The following is a 23,589-nucleotide window of genomic DNA, read 5'->3' as shown; positions in this document are numbered from 1 at the left end:
GCAGGCTGGGGGGGGGGGGATTGCGGACAGGGTGGGGAGATGAGGAGAGGTACTCCACTGAACAGGGCCCGCATTACACTGAACATCGCAAGGCCGTAGCCCCCGCAAGTGCCTGGAAAGCAGCGAGAGATGCTACGGATCCGAAATGAACTGGTTGAGAATATTCGCAAGTCATTTGCTCATGCCTGGATTAAAACTAGATGAGATGCTGAGAGAAGTCCTGTGAAACATGTGCGTATCGAGTTGCCCTCCACCTGCTGTAACAATTAGAAGATAACCCCCCCACCAACACTTTGGACTGGTCTATAAATATACACATGCGTCCCAGTGATTCCTTCCTGGCTCATGTCACAGATCAGTATTCGGGGGGGTTGGGGGGGGGGGTTACCGCAATGGGTGGCACGAGGCACTTAGGGGCTGCTCCTTCCTGTGGTGTGACAACTGATCTGGGGGGGGGTGGCCTGGGGGGGGGGATTACATTCCGTACCAGCATCAGCGCCTGACTCCTCAGGTGGGTAAAAATACCAGGGGGGGCCACATCAGGTGGGGTTAGGGTACCTTTTGAAGACCCAGTTACAGCAATACCCCCAACCCTAAGAAGGTTAAGATGAGTGGGCAGCACCTCCAGCAGGGTGTCTCAATACTGAGGAATTAGATCATCAGTGGGGTGATTTAGATGCTATGGGTGTTGAGATCAGGTCTGGGATGTTTAGGAAATATATCCAACCAATGTAGGGCAGATAGCCATAGGGGTATCGCAGCATAGGGGCCCAGCATGGACCGCCGTTAGAGAAAGCGGACAGGATGTTTACAGAGGCTTCTTCACTTAGTTGGCAAGAGTCACGACACGACTGACTCAGCCCACAGATGTCAGATTTGAGTGCGGGAGTCCGGGTAAGAGAAAGACAGCAATACACTCAGAAAAAAAAGGGCAAATTTGATATTTGAGAAAGGAAACCAAGAGCAGTCCAGTGGATTCTACTAGAAGAGTGCAGGTCCAAGCTGTCCCATCAGCAGGCTTTGATCAGAGGCCGGCTGTGTATGAAGCGGAGGTGTTATGCCAGGCATTATAATGGGGGTGTCGTGAAGACAGCCTGTTGTAAAAACTCACTACCTACCGGCAGTCAGCCAGGACACGCAGAACACTCCAGAGTCCCCCCCCCACTCCCCCAGTCAAGCTCAATCCCAGTTTGGGTTCCAGGCCTCACTGAGAACAGAGGGCTTGGATTGCAGCAATACCGGTGTAACTCTGCCTCGGGTTTTATTTTCTAAAACCACCGGCGGGGGAGGTGGGTGGACAAAAGGGCCTCAGTCCGGAATCTTCTGGAAGAGTGGACCGAAATGGACCAGGACCAACGGCAGTTACCTCACGCCGGCTGTGTGTGTGATTCGGCCTTAAGGATTGAGACACTGGAGCCGGCCAAGAGGGGGCGGGGGGGCACGACGGCTGTGTCTTTTGTGAGAAAGGAAGGGGGGGTTGGATTGATTTAAAGGCCATGAAATGAAGACGTTTGTGGGGGACGCTTCTGTCTCCAGCTTTCGAGGCGGCCTGGCAGCAAGTGGAAGGGGGTCAGGGTGCCGGGGCAGGGGATTTTCTCGGCGGGGGGGGGGGGGGGGGGGGGGGCTGGGGGCAGGGTAACTTGCGTCAAACAAACCAGTGGCTTTTGTGAGCAGCCAAAGTAACGGGAGGTGAGCCAGCTGATGAGAACTGTGTGTGTGTGTGTGTGTGTGTGTGTGTGTGTGTGTGTGTGTGTGTGTGTGTGTGTTTGGGTGTGTGTTTGTTACAACTTCCATTCTCAGCCCCCACCCTGACTGCAGCAGAAATCCCAGCAAGGGGAGGGAGACCCAGCTTGATTACGTAATTGCTAAGCACGCATACATACACACGCACACCCACACACGTCCTTGCCACACCCCCCCCCCCCCCCACACACATACCCCAAGGGTTCTTCACCCAGGTCCTGTCGCCCCCCCCCCCGGCAGGAGGAAACTTTAGCTGTCTCCGCGGTAACGGTAACTGCTCTCCCACCAGCCTTTATTCCTTTCCGTTATTTATTTATTTTCACTTTTCTTTTTTTTCCTTTCATCTTTGGTGCCCAGTGACGCACTAACAGCATAATGAAACTGTTAAATGAGGGGTGGCAGGGGAGGGTGGTGGTGTGGGGAGCGGGGCTGGTATAACTTGTGCCACTCCAAGAGTAAAGTAACAGTGTCAGACTATTTTTACTGCCTGTCTGCTTTTAGACAAAGGCTATTTTTAAACATGGCGTCCCAGTTTGCAGGGGTGACGGTGTGTGTCACCAGCATGCGGCCACGCGGCCTGCGCATCATGTGACCGCTTATTTTTACGTGGCTTCCCTGAGCCATCTGGAAAGGCTCCAAATTGTTGGGATGAACATCAGCATTTTTGGAGAGGTGCAGGTCACTCTCTTGCAGTGTGTAACGTGACTCCATAATGGAAGCAGCTGACAGAACTTTGGGCCAGGATGTACCGTGGCCTGCTGACCGTCTCACACCTCCGACTACCCACTCTCCCACTGCACTGCACCTCATGACACACAGGCAGCTGATTGAGAAAAAGACAACGTGTACACCTACTGCGAACTTTGACCTTGATGTGCTAAGAGTCATGTGACCTTGTGTATGCCTATGATGTACTATGTGCCTCACTTGTATGTTACTTTGGACAGAAGTGTTTGGCAAACAAATGGATAAATGTGGTAACATTGTGTTTAAGGCCTGCTCTTTAACTATTAATAAACCGTCACTAGTCACTTAGTAATAGATGAGCCTAACCGATAGAAAGATTCATTCACAAACAAATTTAGAAAAGTATTACAATCATATCTTACTCTTGATATTTACGGAACCCTGTAAATCACTTGCAATCAATCAGTAAGCTTAATTGAGCATTTACAAGCTCTTAATAAATACTTCGTAACACAGGAATAAGATACCTTTGTAACATTATAACATTATAACATTGTATATTATCAACTGATTAGTTACAGCTGCCTCGTGCCCATTGCTTCCGGGATAGGCTCCGGACCCCCCCCCGACCCAGTAGGATAAGCGGTTTGGAAAATGGATGGATGGATTAGTTACAGTTTACATATAGTTAAGGAGCAGATCTTAAACTAACGTGTTACCATATAAGTAAATTTAAATGTTTATATTCAGCTGTTTTCCTTAGAATTGGCTCCCCCCCCCAAATATAAGGTATAGACACTGGTCTTAAATCTGGTTTCTAAGATTCCTGGGACCCTTACCATACATTCATGTGTGGGGGTGGAGGCGCATGCTAACCTCCCCAGACACCCCTGACCTGGACCCTACGTGCCCCCACACTGGCTGGAGATGCACTTTCGTTGCCCTCAGACAGTCACCTGAACCAGCCCCCGCGTCTGTAGCTGCCAAGCAGACGGGCCGCAGACCGCCCACCCAGTGTTTGCTCAGCGTGACCGCCCCCCTCCCCCACACCGAGACGGGATATCCACAGCCGTGCCTGTTTCGGTTGAATGAAGAAGTTCGACGACTTCTCAGCGTTCCGCCTCCTCTCTGCCCGTCGCGGCTCCAGTGGTGCCCTCCGTCCACTGCATCCTCTGTCAGCTCAGCTGACGTCCAGATGACGTCCAGACGTGCTCCGAGGTCCCTCAGCTGCCACTGAGATGATACTTTCACAACCCCAGAGAAACACAGGTCAGATATTAACTGAGGATGGCAGAACAGACAGTCATCTTGCTTCCAGGTGAACTCCCCGGCCGCATACTTTGAATGGGAGGCTTGTTCTGGTACACCCTCTGCAAAGTAAGTTCAAAGGTCACTGGTATGTGAGGATGGCATGGGCAAAATTTAGGGTTTTCTTCTGGCGTTCAACTTGACAAATGCAACCAGACGGTGATATCAGTCCTCATTCTGCTGTGGAATCTGCTGTGGGGGGGTGGGGGGATACATACACACCAGGTGGGTGAAGGTCCATAAAATCTTTCTAAGGTTCTGAGCGATTACCTCGTCAAACACGGCATCCACCCTGGAGAAGATACTGGAGTCGATGGGTGGGTGAAGCCAGGACTTGTTTTCTTGGGCATGAACTTACCTGTGAGGCCCCTGTGAAAATGACGGCCTGTTAGGGAAGCAATTACCTGCAAGTGCCACTTCTGAAAAAGTGCCGTATTGTAATTAAAAAGCCCCCATTAGACCCTAATGGATCGTCACCATCTCTGAAAAATGCGAGCCTCTGGAGTTTGTTACCAGGCAGAGGTCCAAGTGGGGGGGACTTCCTGTAGTGTGCCCCCCCCCCCAATCCATCCTGTACGGTCAGCCCTCGGTGTCATGTGGGCAGTTTCCGTCATCCCTGAGTTTCCCTCCCTCTCTCCCCATTTGCTGATGACGTTCTGGGCCCCCGTCCGGTGGAGTCTGGTGACGACATCAGCAGGCTGCAGTGGCCGGGATGGACGTCAGCGTTGCAGGCCCGCAGGCCGGCCTCTCGCATCGCCTGCGCCATGTCCCTGCACCACCCCGCCGTTATTTTTGGCCTCTTCTGTTTTTTTCTCTCTGCTCCTCGCTTGGAGGCCCCTTTGGGAAGCCAGTGGTGAATTCTCAGCTTTCCCGTGGGACGGTGTCCTGGCTCCGGCCGCGACCAGCTGCGCGGGTTCCAGCGCTCCCCACGCAGACGCGCGCAGACGCTTCCCCCTCCCCCCGTCATCATGTGCGCCATGTTCTGCTGCGGCTCCGCCTGCACGTCAGTGCCTGCGAGACCCAAAGCGGCACAGCGGATGCAGGCAAAAGCGCAGGAAGATGCGACTACGCAAGAGCCTGGCGGGCTGCAGCCATGGTCACACCGTGGTCAAGAAAACATTAAAGACACTGAAATGGCCCCCACAAACGTTTTGTGTGTTTTTGTTTACTCTAAAAGGGACACATCTCCCGGTTTCAGATTCATCTATGCATACACTCACACTACAGGACATTAACAAAACTTCTCCAGTGGGTGGGAGCTGCCCAGGCAGTCAATCGATTCCCTCCCCTTACATCCAATGAGCCAATATGGGGGCTAACCCTCAGATAAATGGGTGGACAGACACAATTTATCTGGACATGAAAACTTCTGCAACTCCTGCAACCCTGATCCTGCACTGCCGGTATCCAGCAGGTTTTCCACCCTACCTGCTCTCTGATGAACTATAGTTGATCTCAGGCAGATAGTAACTCATTAAGTATGATAAAAAAAAAAAAACTGTTGGATACCAGCACTGCAGGATCAGGGCTGCCTAACCCTGCTCTGGAAGGTTCTCTGGACAGTAACGTCCTTCTTGGCACATGACGCCTAGACATTCGGAAACTCCAGAGGGCTGGGTATCGTCCTGAGATGCTCCATTTGGGATTGCCATGGAGGGGAAGGGGGTGCATATTTAACCAACCCCCCCACAACACCCTGCCCCATTTGAAGGAATCGTCAGGGATTGCCTCGAGTCACTGGAGCGGCAGTGACACATTCCTGGAACCGGGGGGGTGATGTCATTGCACTCCTTGGCACGTCAGACATGTTTCCTGCATGGAGAAGCCATGCGGGGGTTGGGGAGGGGCGAGGGAGCGATTACTCAGAAGTGTTGGCAGGCCTCCATTGTAGGGACCTGTAACTTTAATGCCGCACCTCCATACTGTCCTGAACGCAGCGGCATCCTCACGCACACACATGCAGAAACACGCATGGCAGCCACACAGACGTGCATGACAGGACGACCTTGTGTTCGGCATGAGAGGGTCGGCTGCCTAAAGAGAAATAAAACACTTTAACGGTTTCCCTGGTGCGTTACGGACGGGTAGCTGAATCGCTGAATCATTTTAGGCAACAATAGAAGAACACCATCAAAAGAAAAATGCATGTAGGTAATCGAGCAGAAAATATAATTTGTGAGGTTAGTTTCAGCTTGTGTCTCCTGGCATCTGCCTGCAAGTTGGGATTCATGCAGCACATATCCTAAATCACCCTTTTACCCAGAGCACAAGCTCTCCTGGTCCCATGACCCTTGATCCTACATGGATCCTTCTGGAAAAGTCTGAAGATGTGGTGGTATGAGGCCAGCCTGCCCCCACACTGGGATCAACGGCGTTCATGTTGGCTCTGATCCCCCACAAGGCCCAAGCTAGTCTTGTCCCACCCCTACATGACCTCATACGTACTCAGGCTCCGGATTGGATGAAGATATATTGCATGACCCCAAAACCTCAGAGCTGAAGGCTCACCTCCCACCTCTGGTGCTGCAGGATTCTGCCGAACGCGTCACTTGAGCTACCTAAGTAAGTATCACGTGTATGAATCACCTTCCCACTAGTATCTATTCTGCATCCGGAAAAACAGACCCATTACGGCTCAAATATCCCCATCCTTGAACTGTATTCCTGGAATTATTATAGTTCTCAGCAGGTTTCTGCATCAACGGGTTGCCGTGACTTAATCAACCCAATTGAACCAATTAAGAGCTGCTCCATTAAGCTAGTGATTCTACCTGAATTTGCTAGCGATTCTCCGCGAGTTTTGCCAGCCTAATTGGACGTTAAAACTGATCTCCGATAAGACCCAGTTTTAACTCTGATGTTACTGTCAGAGAAAAACAGATAAACTGTGCACAGAAAACATCAACCAATTCGCAGCTGTCAAACAAGTCTGTAATTTTTTCCAACAGGAAGCACTCGGTGAGGTGTGTAATGTAATTACTTAAGAAATTATCTGATAATAATTAGTAATTAGTGCGTCATTATGTTCTTGCAAAACTTTCCTTTTCTCCTTTCCTGACTTCACACCCAACCACACTGCGCCAGCATTATGCACCCCCCCCCCCCCCAAATTCATTAGACAGCTTGTAGAAAAAAAAATGTTTAGCAACAAATTTACACGTAGGGTGAATTTGCAAGTCTGCATTTCACCACATCTTTGGGCGCAGCTTCCTACATGGTTGCAGTCACACGCTTTGCAATTTGTGTTTACATCTGTGCAGAGTCGAATCCAATGAGACGTACGATGAAAAAAGGGCTAACACGTCCAGTGTTCCTTTACGTCACCATTAATGTGGGCAGAACATTCTGAGTTCTCTTGGACCAAGTCCCTGGGCTCCATGTGCTCCTGTCCCTGCTCTCCCAGACTTCCCAGTATCAGGGGGGTCACCAGCAGAGGGAGATAATGGGGTGTTCATGGACATGGCCTTGATTGGGGAAGGCGACGCCCACAAGCTTCCCCCCGTTGTTATAGAGCAACAATTTTAATTGTAACGCTGGCGGCCGGGGGCGCGACCAGGCGGTGGCAGGTAATGAGGAGAGTTGAATAGGGCTGGAGATGCCTACGACCACTGGGCTGAGTCCCATGGCAGCCCCCGCATGAAATGGGGGGGTGGTACATTTCATGTGCGACAATCTTTCAGACTGTCCACTTTTGCGGATCAATGATGCCACCTTCACGGCTCCAGCAAACACACATTGTTGCTCCAGACAGACATAACAAAGGGGGGGGGGGGGGATCGCTAAGCTCATCTTGACACCAAAACAAACAGAGTCTACAGATCCATCACATTGATTGGCTGAAAGAGGAGGGAATCGATTGGCTGCCTGGCTGTCTGGGCAGCTCGCACCCAATGGAGGAGCTCTGTGCTCTGTCTGGGTGTCAGGTGGTGTCCGCAGAACCCTGGATGGCTGGAAGAACGATGCGGAGATGCAGTGTGAAAGATCACGAGAATCAGTCCATCAGCTGGAGCGCAAGATTTTACACCAAGATGCTGGATTCATTTGCAATATGTCCATAAATTAGAAAGTCAAATATCGAAATAATTCTTAGAACTCCGGAAGTCCTAATCACCCCCTTATCGTCATTCGGGTGGTGCAGACCGAAGGAATGAGCAGGTCACAAAAAAAAAAACAGCCCGGGACAGGACCGTCTCACGTGGACATTCAGAGGGGGGGGAAGCCAGGTGAGAGAGGATTCTATGGGGTACATAGAGGATATCACAGGCAGCTCTCCCTTTTACAGTACAACATGTCGGCTAAAAAAAATGTATCCAGATTTATAAAATAAAATATAAACTGAAACCACCACCGATAAAATGAATGATAAATAGTCAGAAATGCTCCCCAGCAACTCAGGGAATCTTTATGGTTGGCCAAATAAAATGAGGTCCAGAGGCAGCCAAGCTAAGGCTGCAGTTATAATGGTGGTGTTGGCGGGGGGGGGTTCTGGCCAGTTTTATTTTGTATGTCTGATCCAACTACATCAGCCACCAAACGTCCCGTGGTCCAGACACCAGACCAGATTCCATGTGCCTGCAGCATCATGTGGCGGATCAGCCTCAACTGTACCTAGACTCTAATTTTAGCACCATCTCTCGTACAGTGCATGACTTGGCCACACGTACGGGGCGACCCCCCTTGGCGACGTCATGGTCTGCACAGGGGGGGCACGCATGCCTGTTGTGATACTCCTGACTGCACCACGCTGCACAAGGAATGGAAAAAATACCAGCTAAAAATAACATGGGCGAAACTGAGTATGCTCACAGGGGGCTTTAATGAAACCTGAGCCCCGCCCCCACCCCACCAAACAGGCGCTACCGGCCACGCTCCTGTTTCGGTGGCTGAGGTTACCGGGGTCACATCGCAACACAAGGCCTGTCAGGAGTCACAGGAGTCCCGCTGAGCAGGTCCTGCCCCAACGGTCCATGTCACATGGACGACGTGGTCTGAGAGAAGGAGAACACAGGGTCCGCAAGCAAAAAAACACCCTTTTGGGAGAAGAGGGAGAGCCTCCTAGTAGGGGAGCGATCGACCTTACAGCCTCTTAGGCAGCAGCGTCAATACGAAAAGACCGAAAGCACAAGGGAACATCAAAACATATCCTAATGGCTTCTGGATGACTCTAAGATTCCAGGCAGTTGTGGCGGAATACCTTCTTGAACGTAACTTGTGGAATTTGCGCATTAGCTCTGCCACAACTACCGGGAAGCAGCTTTAGGAACCGTGTCATCTGAGAACCTTCAGGCATTAAGATTGTGAACTTTAGGTTCACCTCCATCTTTTGTCGTCTAAAGGTAACCAAACGAAGTGCAGTTCCCGGGAAGAAGACTAGTACTTTTTGTTCGGCTGGGATTTTTCCACGTCCTCAGGCTTCGATCCGAAGGGTGACAGCAGTGTAGAGTCAAGGTGGTGTTCGGAATAACTGGAAAGACAAGGCTGCAAATTCTGGGAATGAGGCCTGCAGCTCTCGAATGAAACAGACCTTAGTGACTGAAAACACCACAGCAGGCGAACCCTCAGACAACCAAACAGGCTAAGTGCTGCCCAGATACTTAAGGAGACAGCGGCAGGATCTTGGGCACACAAGCCCCGTGTGGGAGTTTTCTGACAGTGGTGAGGAAGCGTGGCAGTGGCCATGGAACCGGATTTTCTGGATAAAGGGAGCCCTGTCAAATCTGCCACCTGATTTGACGATTTCAGGCTGTATAAAGACATGGGTGCAGCCAGGTAGGCAGCTGCAGAGCGCAGGCGGTGTGCCGGATTAGCGCTGCGCAGTTAGCCAGTTACCCAAACCGCGCAGAGTATGGAGGGTGGGGAGCATCCCTGCTGTACTGCATTCATCTAAACTTCTTGGTCTTTGGGTGGCTGCTGCTGCTGTTTGGCCAATGGTGGAGGGGGGTCAAAAGCAGAAATGGGGCTTTGGTGATACCCCCCCCAAGATACCCAGCACTGGAAAGACCCAAGTAGCCTCAGTTTCTGACAGGGCCCAGATCCCCCTCGAATGACACCCTGGCTGGGACGCCGGCCAAGCCCAGGACCCATCTCTGGTTGCTTAGCGCCCCCCAGCTGCTGAACGCGCTGCCGTTATTTCGCCATAGATCAGGCGTTCAGCCAGTGCGGCCCGCAGAAGAGGCTCTGTCGTGGTGACGTACGGGCCAGCCTAACACCAGCGCTGCGAGGAGTGACGCAGGGTGAGAGACTCAAAGACCTGCCCCTCCCCCATATTCATGCTCCAACAACCATATCAAACATGTGATCCACAGAGGAGAAGCGGCTGGCCAAACCCAGCCGGGCTGCCCCCAACGGCCCTCCTCTGCTTCTCAGTGAGTGGGGAACAGAGGAAGAGAAATTTGGGAAAAGTGATTGTAGAAAGTGTTCAGTGTCATAAACCATTTTCTTACAGCACCCGCCCCCCCGTAAAAACTTCCAATTAATGTCTTACGGCCAACTCTGTTTGAAAATACATAACATGCTTTCGTTTGTTCGTTCATTATGTCACAGATGGACAGGTTACATAGCAGAGGATGAATTGGGCTTGTGATGGGCCTTATGTTTAACAGTGGCCCGTATCTTGGATCCTCTTGGTTATCTGTGATGGGCTGCTGTCCCCTGCTCCCTGCCCCCTGTCCCCTGCTCCCTGTCCCCTGCTCCCTGCCCCCTGTCCCCTGCTCCCTGCCCCCTGTCCCCTGCTCCTTGCCCCCTGTCCCCTGCTCCCTGCTCCCTGTCCCCTGCTTCTTGCCCCCTGTCCCCTGCCCCCTGCTCCCTGTCCCCTGCTCCCTGTCCCCTGCTCCCTGCCCCCTGCTCCCTGCCCCCTGTCCCCTGCTCCCTGCCCCCTGTCCCCTGCTCCTTGCCCCCTGTCCCCTGCTCCCTGTCCCCTGCTCCCTGCCCCCTGCTCCCTGCCCCCTGTCCCCTGCTCCCTGCCCCCTGTCCCCTGCTTCTTGCCCCCTGTCCCCTGCCCCCTGTCCCCTGCTCCCTGCCCCCTGTCCCCTGCTCCCTGTCCCCTGCCCCTGCCAGTCGTAGATTCCAAGGTCACCATGACCCTGCAAAATCAATGGATGTTTTGATACATTTTCTAATTGCATAAATAAGGGGATCGTAAACTTTGAGCTGTCAACCTATAGTTTGCATTTCACTTGCAAATCAGCATTCTTCTTGTTGGTTCTCCCAAGAGAATTCCTGAACTTTTGTCATAATAAAACAAAACAAAAAAGGCAATAAAGCAATTAAAGCAACCTCAAATATATTATGAGTTTTTAAGGCATTTTGTTTTTTACTTTATACCCTAAGACAGATTCTTTGGAAGTCTGAGGTCGCCCTGAATTTCTATCTGGCATGGTGTGAAACAGAGATGACTCACCTGTTTCCTGGCAAGAAGAACAGCCGTGGCAAGTGGGTGAAGAAGGCAGCGAGGATGGGGCAGGGGAGGAGGGGCACCGCTGAAGGCGGGCGGCTGAAGAGGCCTATGCAGAGGCCTCCACCCAGCAGCACTGTGTAAATCTTTCCACTGGTGTCAGTGGAGACCTGTGACTGGCCTCCAACATAACCCTCGCAGGGTGTAACGTTATCTCACCCTGAATATCTCCTCAAGGCTTCCCCACTTCACAGAATAAACATATTCAGTAGCCTACAGATCGATTACCTGCAGAAACATCTTTCGGATGCGTTCGGATCGCCTAATCATGTTTCCGGTGATGTGAGTAGATGTGTCCCGCGCACTTCTTGCATAATGTTCCTGGTCTTTTAGGGCATAACCCCCTGCCCCATCCTGCTTCTCGCCCCCCCGCAGGTAGGGAGTTGCAGTCCTCTCCGTGATGCAGTCTCCCCGTGGTGCCAAATGCAGAGAGAGAGGATTACAGAAAGATACTCACAGAACTCAGAGACATGGGAGGGAGGAGCTGCAGCAAACTATCCTTAGTTGCGCCGTTTTGAAAATGAGCTGCAAAAAATTTGTGTTAAAGATCTAAAGGATATAAAATGCTTTGGATGGCTCTAACTGCATCGCAGTGTAGAAAATGCTTTGGATGGTTCTAACTGCATCGCAGTGTAGAAAATGCTTTGGAAGGTTCTAACTGCATCGCAGTGTATAAAACACTTTGGATGGTTCTAACAGCATCGCAGTGTATAAAACGCTTTGGATGTTTTTAACTGCATCGTAGTGTATAAAACACTTTGGACTGTTCTAACAGCATCGCAGTGTATAAAAGGCTTTGGATGTGTCTAACTGCATTGCAGTGTATAAAATGCTTTGGATGGTTCTAACTGCATCGCAGTGTATAAAATGCTTTGGATGGTTCTAACTGCATCGCAGTGTATAAAATGCTTTGGATGGTTCTAACTGCATTGCAGTGTATAAAACGCTTTGGATGGTTCTAACTGCATCGCAGTCATGTGCCCTGCCTCGGTGACCTTCGCATGGGTTCACGGCACCACTATCGCTCACAAAAAAAGGCCTCAGATCTCCAGGTCAGTCAGCGTCATCCAGATATCGCGGCTCCTGAGAGCACCGGCGATGCTGCTGGACCCAACCTGATGACCTCAGCCAGATGCAAACAAAGACAGTTCCTAACATCGCCGGGGTAATTACCTCCTGTATTGTATTCCTCTGATTCGGTTTCACTTGAACAGTTCAAAAGAAATTAAGGAGCACAATCTAAAGTCTCAGTAGGAGCCTGTTGTTTGACCTTCAAACAGGCACTTGACCCATAAAATCTTTGGTTAACATTCTACAGTGATGAAAGACTATTCAACTTGTAAATGCATATATTTTCCATGTGGGGTGTGATACCTATTTTGGACACTTAAACACAGGAAGTAGAAGCTATCATCCTGTTGTAGTGAGGAATTTTTAAATGTGATGAAGGGGCACAATGATGTCTAAACCAGACTGTCCTGTTTCACACTTGAAAGATGTTGCAACCATCTGTGCCTTTGACCGTGACAGGAAGCAATTTAGCATTGTCAACAAATAAAAAAAAAAAAACACACGCACAGCATCAACGGCAGAATAGAGAAGTTCTTTTGTTGTGCCTCTGAAAAAAAAATAAGGTTTTATCCCACAATCTAGCCACATCAATGGACAAAACTGTAGTCAGATTTTTTTTTTTCTAAGTGCCTTTTGTCCATGCGCTAGGTGAATGCGGAAACGATCTCAAAACAACGAAGGTGAATAAGCTCTACACAGCTGAAAAATCTATGATATGCTGCTGAGGTGTGTGGGCGGCGATGTTTTAAAAGCCTTAACTCCCATTTTCAAAAGGCAGAAGTTTTAAAACATTTGCGCTATTTTTTTGCGAATGCTTCTGTTTAGCAATTCCTCTCCCCAGGGCGACCGCATCAGAAGAGTGTCCCGGTATGGGAACGTCCTGAAAGTGATCCCGTTTCCTCGGTGAACTGGGCCTTCAGAAGGAAGGCTGGCAGGAGGGCAGGTGCTCTTGGGGATGAGGAGGAGGAGCCACGTGACCTTTGACCTATTTAGCGCTGTCCTCTCTGTGCTCCTTGTCGCATATGTACATGTGCGTGTTACTGCTGCCGAGTGATGAATGCGTGATTACGTGATGTAACACACACCTTTGCCTTCGCAATGTGTAAACAGAGGCTGTGTTTATGCACAAGTGTGCGTGTGTAGCGGTGTGCAAAAACACAGGGAGGAGTGCGTGGCCGTGTGCATGTGCTGTACCCAGTGACCTGTTTTTTTTTTTTTTGCTCTGAGAGGGACTGTCCCGCATTGGCGCCCGGCGGTTTCGGCACAGGAAATGGTTACGAGAGAAAGAGAGAGGGGGGAAAAGAGAGAAAGCTGTGAAAAAAAAACAAAACAAGAGAAGATGGTCCTCTGAAGTGCGGTGTGGGTCCCACAGATGGCTCCACCTCCAGGAACGTCACGCGGAGGCTGCTCTTGGAGCGTCGTGCCACGGACCACCGGAAACTGGCCCAAGAATGGAGGACGTAAGTAGGACATTTGGGATCGCACCCCCTCCCCTGCCACCAAAAGTATGTTGACGTCTCTTGTGTGAAATCCCAGCATGCATTGCGGGGCCTGGCCTGCGGTCATGGAAACCACATTCTCCATGTCGTGCTTTACTGGATGTGTGCCAGAGGGTTATCTGCAATTTTAATCCCCCCCCCCACCCTGCCCAAGATCGCTAAGTTTTCCACTCTGATAACTGGAATTTTAAAGCAGCCTTCAAATTTAGGTAGCATCAACCAATGCACGAGTGAAACGCGCCAATCAGCTTTCGCCTCTTTTATTTCTCAGTAATATTTAATATTTCATTGGCAGCACAATGGTGAAAGACGCAGGCCTAACGGAACGGTTGCAGGCTTAACTGGAACGGTCAAGCTGTTGTACCCTTGAATGAGCAGCATAACCTGAATTGCACTAGTCAAGTATCCATGTAATCAAAGGAGTTTTAATAAAAGCTATTTGCTGCAGGTGGATGAATCAGATGAAAAAGAATAGGCAGTGCAGACAATGATGGAGCTGTGGAGCCTTGAAGGGTGACAGTCACGTCCTGGCAGTAAAAGGTGCTGCCGTGAAAACGGTCTGAGGTTCAAGTATGCTGCTGATCAGCAGTAACAGATGACACCTCCTGGCGGAAGACTGGACACAGGTAGTCAGTCACCATTTAATCCCTGCATGTCTGAGCTTGTCACATAGTGAGAGGAAGCACCCTGACTTTACTCAGTCCATTCTTTGCATTTGTTTTGCAAGGGAATCGACTGTGATTCATTTATAATTGTGGGCATTAAATTATTCTGTAAACTGGGCCACTGCGTGATGGAGGGGTGGGGGGCAGCAAAGCTGGCCAATTTGGGAAAGGAGGGGGGGGGGGGACTAGCAGTGAGTTGTGGCACTCATGAATTCTGGACATGGGCCACAGTCAATTAAACAAATCGGTGTCATCTTCTAGATTGTTCCGTACAGTGGCAAAGTCCCTATATGGCTACACCTGTCATCTGGTATGATTTTAAATATTTTTTTCTTTTCGCTTCCAGTGAGGGTCACAGTAACACAAACAGTGCGGTAAAGATCTGCGTCTCCGTCTGAGTGCCTCTAGAGGAGGCCTGCTGGTCAGGCCACGGCACTGCAAACGCTACAGATCAATTCCTGAAATAAGAATGTGAAATCCAAGGTATGTCACTAAACCTACTCGCCTTTAATTCAAAACTCAACACGATTATTAGCATCTGACAGAAAATGATTTGGAAAATAAAAGTGTAGAGCACCTGCTTCAGGCCTGACTGTTTTTCCCAGCTTCCAGAAGTCCACAAAAATAATATGAAAATATAAGTATGAAAACAATGAATGACCGGCATACAAAAATATTAAAGCAGTAAAAGGTCCACGGATGAAGTTGGTTTGTAACATTGGGCTGGAACCAGACAGGAGGTGTCGGGCTTTATTCGCATGTAACGTTACCGGGAAAACAGGAAGCAGGAGATCCAGAGAATCTGGCTGAGGAATGCCGGCCAGCTCGCTCACAGGGTTTTCGGCACAGGGGCAGCCCTGCCCTGCCATGCCATGCCACGCGAGCACGTACGGAGCGGAGCATAGCATTAGCAGAACACAGCTATGTGCTCACAAACCAAGGAACCCTGCCAAAGACAAAACCAAATCTGAGGCAGACACACGCCATCTGTATCATAACTCTGCTCTACAGAATTAAATGACATCAATTCAGGATTTAGGCTGAAAAGTTCAAAATCCTAACTACATTTTTGCATTCTGATGCCCCAGCCCTCGTCTCCTGCACCCCTTCCTCACCATGTATCCATCTTATATTAAACGAGAAGGTGTTGACAGATACTTGATACATAAGCAAAGATGGCACCTAACCCTGTCAGGCCTCGCTTGAGGAATGTTTGTAGCGGATATCAAATATAAGATGTGTCAGGTTTCTGTTCAAAACCTCCTCAAGAAACCGCGAGCATTAAAAATTTACACGCGGCACAACAACCAGATAGGGCAAAGACGGCCGAGCTGTAGGTGGCGCCACACTACAAGAACGCCATGGAGGCGTCATGCTGCAGCAGGCATTTGTAGAATGAGAGTTGCATACAGTACAACCCCAGCAGGTCCAGCGACGATGCCAAGATGACACCACAGGGGGTGACAACACTCCACAGCATCACACATCACCCGGGTTCCAGAACCACTTTATTGTACATTATTTCACATTTGTACAAATGACGTTTACAAAAGATACTGAACAGAAAACTGATGAGGGAAACTTTATAAAACTGACACGTTAAGTTATGCAAAGGCTGCAGAAGAATCTGCATTGAGCACGCAGCTCAAGTGATGCGAATTGAAGGTGGGGCCAGACATCGCAGCCAATAAGATCTGTAGGAGTTTTGGTCCAGGTCCAATGGCAGGAGGCCTCTTCATGAGCGAGTGTACTTCCCCCAGATGTGCAGCATGAAGACTGATGCAATGAAGAGGAGACTCATGACGAGGACGGGAACAGGGCCCCTGCAGCAGAGAGACAGCTGGATGAGCACCGCCAGTCGCCACATTCGTCCCATCGGGCGACTCATACTCAGACGAAAACCTTAAAGCATGTGCTCATTTAAATCAGCTCCAAGTTTAAAGTTAAAGATGAAGAAAGGGTAGGAAATAATGAAACTGCCTCTAACAGCCCAGGCGCCTTCTCATCTACTGGTCAAAGTTATGAGCACAGCGAAAACTGACAGCTGCACAGGGACCCCTAGTGGAAGTCGTGTGGAACTTCGAGCTGAGCTGACCTCTCGAAGTAGCAAACTCCGAAACGCCTGATAAAAATCAGCAACGCTACACTAGCATTACTCAATAGCATTTTATGGATTATCGACATGCCTTGATAAACATTTGTACTTTATGAACGACACTACATGGCATGTAATTAACGGCAGTGGATCCTCGAAGTTGCTACCTAGCACATTAAAGACGAGGCTGCACAGTCATGTGACAGAACAGGCCATCTCTGCTTAACATCTACTCCACTGACAGACCATGACAGAGAAATGTAGACTATAGGATGCAGTGGGGTATGTTGGGCTGAATGGCTATATGAGGCAAGCGAGATGGAGAATGGAAAGAACAACATACGACTCTTCGGCTCTGTATCCCAAAACGCAAGAATAAAGACCTCTGGAGGACCCCCGAAGATTGGGGGGAGCCACCTAGAACACATCGGGATCTGAACAAGAGGCAGAAACTGGTTCTAACTACAAACCATTAACACAACAGCCAAGACCCATTTCACAGCCACATTTGTTCACTCAAAAATTTTTTTAAAAATAAACCCATACAACACGTGTGGCACCTCATGGCAGCTCAAAAGCATCAGCTGACAAACTTTCCAGTTGAGCACCATCTCATCCATGAGGCACCAAGCCTCAGGCAGGTGCAAAGCAGACCTGGCACACCTGGACGAGCTCAAAGCCCATACAAGTAAGCCTCACAGGAGACCACTAATTAGGCTCAAGCAGGCCGGCCCAGGAGACAAAGGGAGGACGGTCACCAGGCACTGCCACAGCAATGCCGCTCGCCAGCCTTTCCTGTCGCCTCTAATTGACGCGACCTTTGCCGTGGTAACCTCTAATTACGCCTGGAGGAAGCAGGTCGGCAGAAAAGTAATTCCTTCACCCCTGCTGTTTGGGAAACGAACATCGATAAGGAGAATGGAGAAGAGGGGCGTCCTGGTTCTGAGCTGGAGCGGTGCAACAGATCCTCTTTACTGCTCACACGTGCACTGAGACGTTCAGTTCTTCAAAGACTACTTGTTTACACACCTTCACGTATGGTGGACATCTGAACAGCCAACAGCACTCAACGCAGACCGTCCCAGACGAGAACTACACATGAGCTTCTACAAACAGATCTAAGCATCCAGATACACTTCAAAACCCACGTTTCATTTCAACAATTTGCCAGCATTTACAAAATCTATTACCATTTGACCTGACACTAGCTGTAGACCAGCACAAAGTTCACCACAGATGTTTTCTGTTCTGCATACAAACTGGTAGGCTGAATTCAGACAGTGAATAAGAGCCGTCATCAATTTAAATTGATTAATGCAGGTTTATTTTGCCTCTCCGGCAAACTGTCAAATCCATTTTTCAGTTACATTTCTAACACCTAATTCCAGTTACACTGAAGTGTCAGACAAATAGAGGGGTAAATTATTCTGCACCACTATAAAGTCACGTGTTAAAGCAAAGAAACGATCAGGTCACTTAACTGTCTCCTACAGATGTCGGAATGGCGGTGACATCGTACTAACGGATCAAACAAGTTCAAAGATCGTCAGACTTACACTTTCAGCCCTGGGGAATCCTCTGTGTAGAAGCGCCACATGCCCCCTGTGCCTGCCGACGTGGTGGACCGTCCCCCACTCCGAGTGCCGCTGCCGGCAGCCTTCCTGCACACAGCACAACGGTACAATTTTAACAGGCAAAGTTCATTGTCAACTACACTCACCCTGCCAGTGGAGGGTTATGTCCAAGTCAGCAAAGTGCAGCCCCAGTTACCCTCTCCAGGGAAGTACCGGACCCACATTACCTCTGTCTGACTGTGGAGCCCGCGGCTCTGGGGGCCACGGCTTTGCTGGGGGAGCGGCTGGAGGCACCCACGTTTGTTGCACTCGCTGCAGGACCAGGCTGTAGGGAAATACAATATTATTAGAAACTGATTTTACCCAATCTAGGCGTTAATCGCGCAACACATAAGAATAGTGCGACACAAAAATAGTACTGTGTTTGGACACAATTAAAGTTTTAGTTTATACTGCAAGATTCTGACAAAATATGCAGCTAACCGCGACAGAGGAAAAAATAAGTGCGTGGAAGCTGCCGCAAAGCACATTAAGGCGTATTTCAGCAGCCATTAAAGGATACTGAGCAAACCCTGCATCAGAAAAGTCACCACCACGGCAAATATAAAAATAAATATAAAAGCAGGCCATGTGTGGCGAACGTGTGAGCATTTGGTACGGCTCCTGTATCCCTGATCATATTAAGACAGCCACGTCTGCAAACATGGTTGCCATCTAGTCTTCGCAAAGACTGCTCATTCATTTCGGTTCAGGCAGCCGCCGAAAGAACAGACTTTATATTTTACAACAAAATCCCATCAAATATCCAAAATTTCGTCTCATTTACATCATGCTTAGTGACAAAAACGATCAAACTAGGCAATGTACCACTCAGTCCAGTCAGAGAATATGGAACACAGCTAAAAACCAAACGGGATAACTGAAAACTTAGTCACGACAAAGCACATTCAGACAACACAAACACTAAACTTAAATGTAACTCTCACCATTTTCAGTATTACTTGAAGACTTCAAAACACTGTACTTAACACAACACCAGCAAAACGACCCCCTGCTTCTGACCGAAGGGAAACTGAGAAGAAATGACTATAATGCAAAAGGAACACGACAACACAAGGTAGGACCTGCATAGGTGGCTAAAGATGTGCCTGCATTTTATCGAAAGTCTTCTCGCGATTACTGCATAATTTGTTACTGGTCTGTAAAATAATTTTACATATACATTTATTTTTAATGTATTGGTATTGGTAACAAAACAATAAAGTTAATTTAAACAGAATTGTATGTTTACTTATCAGGTAATATTCTAGACACAATCTCAGTATAAGATGATGTGTAACAAAAGGCCCCCGGTACAGCAGTGACGGTTGCGTCGCGATAGCCTGATCTTTGATGGGGGATATCGGCGTCATTTGGGCTCTAGCTAAGCGCGTTGCTGACATAGAATTCTATGGAGAGCTCGAGCCATGATGGATACTGCAGGTCTGTAGTGTAATGCCTTATGTCATGTGAAGTTTGAAGTGTACCTATCTGCAAACGTCGCTTAACGTGTCGTTGCGAAAGGGAGCCAAGGGTAAGTTTCTAAAGCTCCTCATATCACAAACAGTAGTGTAATATGGATATGTATGTAATTTGTTCTGTTGTACAAATCAACACTGCTGTTAGGTGGGTATTTAATGCTGCACATTCTTTAGTTAAGTACAGTAAGCTCGCCCTTCTGTTTTAAAAGTCAGACTGTAATTAGAAGTGAGGTGAATCCCAGTTAATGATCTACGACGCTAGACTGTCATAAGGAATCGTTGCCGTCTTAATGGCGCATTATATTCGGTATAATAACCTAACCTAACATTTAAAATTGTAATTTGGATGAATAGATGAAGTACGAAAGTTCATCTTCATATGTGATCTTGTTAGGGAATGGGGATAGTGAATATCTGAATTTTATGTAGCTTCTCTGCCCTGTATTGGTTATAAAATATACAGTGTCTCCTAGATTTACTTAAAAATAACATCCCCAATATACAAGTGCAGCAGGTCTGTCCAGTGAGGTTTTTCTGAAGAAACTTCAGTGCTGATGACTGATGGATGGGCCTGTGTTTCAGTGTTCGCAGGATGCTGAAGGTGGTTTTCCTGCACCCCGACCTGGGCATCGGAGGGGCTGAGCGGCTGGTGGTGGACGCAGCTGTGGCCCTGCGCTCCCGTGGCTGTGCCGTGCAGATCTGGACGGCGCACTATGACCCCCGGCACTGCTTCCCGGAGACCCGTGACCCGGACCTCCCTGTGAAATGCGTGGGGGACTGGCTGCCCACCAGTATTTTCGGGTACTTCCACGCTCTGTCTGCCTACGTGCGCATGGTTTACGTGGCCCTGTACCTCATCTTCCTCAGTGGGGTGGAGTTCGACGTGGCCTTCTGTGACCAGGTGAGGTTCTTCTCGTGAAGGTTCAGTCACAGTGTTTCAACATATGCCTCATGCTGTCCTTCATACACTCATGAATCGGATTTTCGGATGTCCATTGGTAGGTAGAAGATCTTATGCTTATTATTGATACAGAGTTGCTTGCGTTTGGCTCACAACCTCTTAGCTCAAGGCCGAGTCTAGCTCTTGGCTCCGGTATATCCTGGGGTCGTTCCTGGGGCTGTTTTCAGCAGCTCTTCTTATTGCCGCCAGGTGTCGGTTTGCATCCCCATCCTGAGGTTGGCTCGCCGGAGGAAGAGGGTCCTGTTTTATTGTCACTACCCTGACCAGCTGCTCACCCGGCGGCACTCGGCCTTGAAGAGAATCTACAGGGCACCCATCGACTGGCTGGAGGAGATCACCACGGGCATGGCAGACTGTGTGCTGGTCAACAGCCGCTTCACGGCCGGCGTCTTCAAGCGCACCTTTGCCAGCTTGGTGGGTGTCCGCACGGATGTCCTGTACCCCTCCCTCAACCCGGCGACCTTCGACGGGGAGCTGGAGGAGCTCGACGGCCTCGTGCCGGACAGCAAACGCTGGCTGTTCCTCTCCATCAACCGCTATGAGCGTAAGAAAAACCTTCCACTGGCGGTACATGCTCTGGAGGCTCTTCTGGCCCGGTTGAACCCGGAGCAGCGGGAGCAGGTCCACCTGGTGCTGGCGGGCGGCTATGACGAGCGGGTGGTGGAGAACGTGGAGCATTTCTCAGAGCTGAAGGCCCTAGTGTCGAATTTGGGCCTGGAGGGCTATGTGACGTTCCTGCGCTCGCCGTCAGACCAGCAGAAGGTTTCGCTTCTGCACCACAGCAGCTGTGTGCTCTACACACCCAGTGACGAGCACTTCGGCATCGTCCCCGTGGAGGCCATGTACACACGCTGCCCCGTCGTCGCCGTCAACTCCGGCGGCCCGCTGGAATCCGTATCCGACAAAGAGACTGGATTCCTGTGCCCGGCCCGAGCAGCGAGCTTCGCCGAAGCCATGGAGAAGTTTGTGAATGACCCACAGCTCCAAAGGGAGATGGGGGAGGCGGGCAGGAGGCGCGTCCTGCAGAGGTTTTCCTCAGATGCCTTCTCGGAGCGGCTCTACCGATACATCTCTCAAAATAGCGTCGTGGCAGAATGATCTCCCTGGAGACCAATGCGCATTCTCCTGACCATCGCAGGCAACGCTCCAGACGAGCCGTCTCTCGGCCGGCTATCGAAGGCATCCAGCCCCCTGAAAGGAGACAGGAAGGTGAACTTAATGACTAGGCAGCGATCTGACTATGCCTGGTACGGGACAAAGTCCTCCTTTGAAGGTTGTTAGGGAATGTTTCTGCCACTATGAACACCTTATTTAAGATGTACATTTTTATCTCTGTATTATGTATTTTTTCCCTCCTGCAAGTAGCTGTGGTCTGTTAATAAAGTGAGGAAATGAAGGCATGACACTCTGTAGCTTTTCAATCCACTTTTTAATGTCGGGTCAGCTGTATATGCAGGTATACAGTGGCATGAAACTGTTTCTGGTGTTTAGACTTTGTTGCATAAAGAATCATACTTGATTTCTTGGCTACCAAGTTTGTTCCTACTATGGTGTTTACATTCTGACAATGAGTGGTTGCTTGTGGTAACCCTGCGTTTCTTGCAAGGTTGGCCTGTTTGAGACACTCATGGACGAAAATCGCCCCTCACCTTCCTCCTGTGGTCGTACCTGCTGATGTGACTCCGTCCGGTGGTGCCTGTGGGCCAGAGGTGTGAAATGAGCCTTGCTGGCAGTTTGTCTGAAACCAGAGCCACGGTTTCTCTGAAGTGTGGTGAAGCCTGACCATACACCATAGCCCCGCCTACTGTGGATTTTGGGGAGCAATATCAGGCTTTGCTTCTCACCGCACCGCCTAATAGTATAGAAATTACAACTGACCAACTAGCGCACAAACCATTGAATGACTGTAACACAGCAGAATTTTTTTGTACACCCAAGTCTGTAGTTTTGTACCTGGCCAGCAGCCCTGCTTTAAAACACTCTGGGTGAGAAATACTGCAAATCGGCACCTTGCAAGTGGCTGGCAGCAGAAAAAGGACCCCAGGGCCTGAGCCAGAAAGACTGTTATCAAGGTGTATTTACAGGGGCGTAGCCAGGTCCTGTACGATGGGGTGGCCAGACCAGACCCTAATTTTGTTGGGGTGGTAATGGGGTAATATATTACGTGTTCATATTTGGATGAATTTTATCGCGGTGTCAGCGTGCTGTGTGAGATTTAGCCATCCCGCCGGTCTCCAGCAGTAAGGGATCCGAGCGGGTTGGGGGCCTGGGGGGCGATCGCAGTGACTGTGACTCGGGAAGCACTAAACGTCTCCGAGGCGGGTACCTGCTGTTATCTACCTGGAGCCGCAGCTGTCTGCGGGAAGGCAGGGCTGGGCACTCACCGAAAGTGCTGGAAAGGGCCGATAAGCAAACCGGCTGCACTCAGCTCAGCGCACGTGTCTAATTAATGAGACCACCGCCGCATTTTATTGGTCTCCTAACGCTTAAAGGACACAAGACATTTATGTACCTCTTCCTACCTGATTGTTATGGATAACAGGTAGGTGGGGGGAGGTTCCTCCCCGTTACACCTAGCACAGGATGAGGCTCAACGTCCTATGGTCCCTCTGTAAAATATCCTTCTCTAGCACGGAATTATTCCGATTATACATTAATTTTACTACGTGCATGCACTTGGAGAGTATTACATAACTTGTCAGTAGCCGGGGTCTCAATGTTAGTTAGGTTGGCATAAGTTAGTTTTTCTACTTTGCTGTAAGGTGTAAAGGAGTTAAAGATGTTAGGGAGGCTTTTTGTTCGTGACGTCTTTAAAAAAGAGAAGCTCAGCATCTGCAGTCATTGCCCGCCTTTTTAACGCTTTATCACATGGAACACTTTAACAAATTATGGATTTCAAATTTTACTACTACCATAAAATATTTAAATATATTAGCATATATCTTGTAACAGTTAAAAAAAAAAACTGGCCATTCAGTGGAGGGAAATGTGATTTATATGTGACATATAAACC

The 23,589-nt window shown here is 49.5% G+C and overlaps 2 protein-coding genes and 1 long non-coding RNA gene across 3 annotated transcripts; 2 read left to right on the top strand and 1 right to left on the bottom strand.

The window, feature by feature from the left end:
* Positions 1-13,498: 13,498 nt before the first annotated feature.
* LOC125749414 (uncharacterized) lies at positions 13,499-18,151 on the top strand. The gene is made up of 4 exons (XR_007399874.1): positions 13,499-13,722; positions 14,210-14,387; positions 14,773-14,909; positions 18,015-18,151. It is a non-coding gene; the product is annotated as an uncharacterized LOC125749414 (long non-coding RNA).
* sec61b (SEC61 translocon subunit beta) lies at positions 15,917-19,217 on the bottom strand. The gene is made up of 4 exons (XM_049026670.1): positions 19,082-19,217; positions 18,323-18,420; positions 18,078-18,182; positions 15,917-16,249 (listed from the first exon to the last, which is right to left on the bottom strand). The coding sequence occupies exons 1-4, from the start codon at positions 19,082-19,084 to the stop codon at positions 16,162-16,164; spliced, it is 294 nt and encodes a 97-aa protein (XP_048882627.1). The 5' UTR covers positions 19,085-19,217; the 3' UTR covers positions 15,917-16,161.
* Positions 19,218-19,453: 236 nt separating this feature from the next.
* alg2 (ALG2 alpha-1,3/1,6-mannosyltransferase) lies at positions 19,454-22,095 on the top strand. Its single transcript, XM_049026737.1, has 3 exons — positions 19,454-19,668; positions 20,198-20,516; positions 20,766-22,095. Exons 2-3 carry the CDS (start codon positions 20,208-20,210, stop codon positions 21,672-21,674), a joined length of 1,218 nt encoding a protein of 405 aa, XP_048882694.1. The 5' UTR covers positions 19,454-19,668; positions 20,198-20,207; the 3' UTR covers positions 21,675-22,095.
* Positions 22,096-23,589: the final 1,494 nt, after the last annotated feature.

This window comes from Brienomyrus brachyistius, chromosome 9 (assembly GCF_023856365.1).
Source record: "Brienomyrus brachyistius isolate T26 chromosome 9, BBRACH_0.4, whole genome shotgun sequence".
NCBI classification, from domain to species: domain Eukaryota; kingdom Metazoa; phylum Chordata; class Actinopteri; order Osteoglossiformes; family Mormyridae; genus Brienomyrus; species Brienomyrus brachyistius.
The sequence above is the reverse complement of the archived record's forward strand: the minus strand, read 5'-3'. Positions and strand labels throughout refer to the sequence as shown.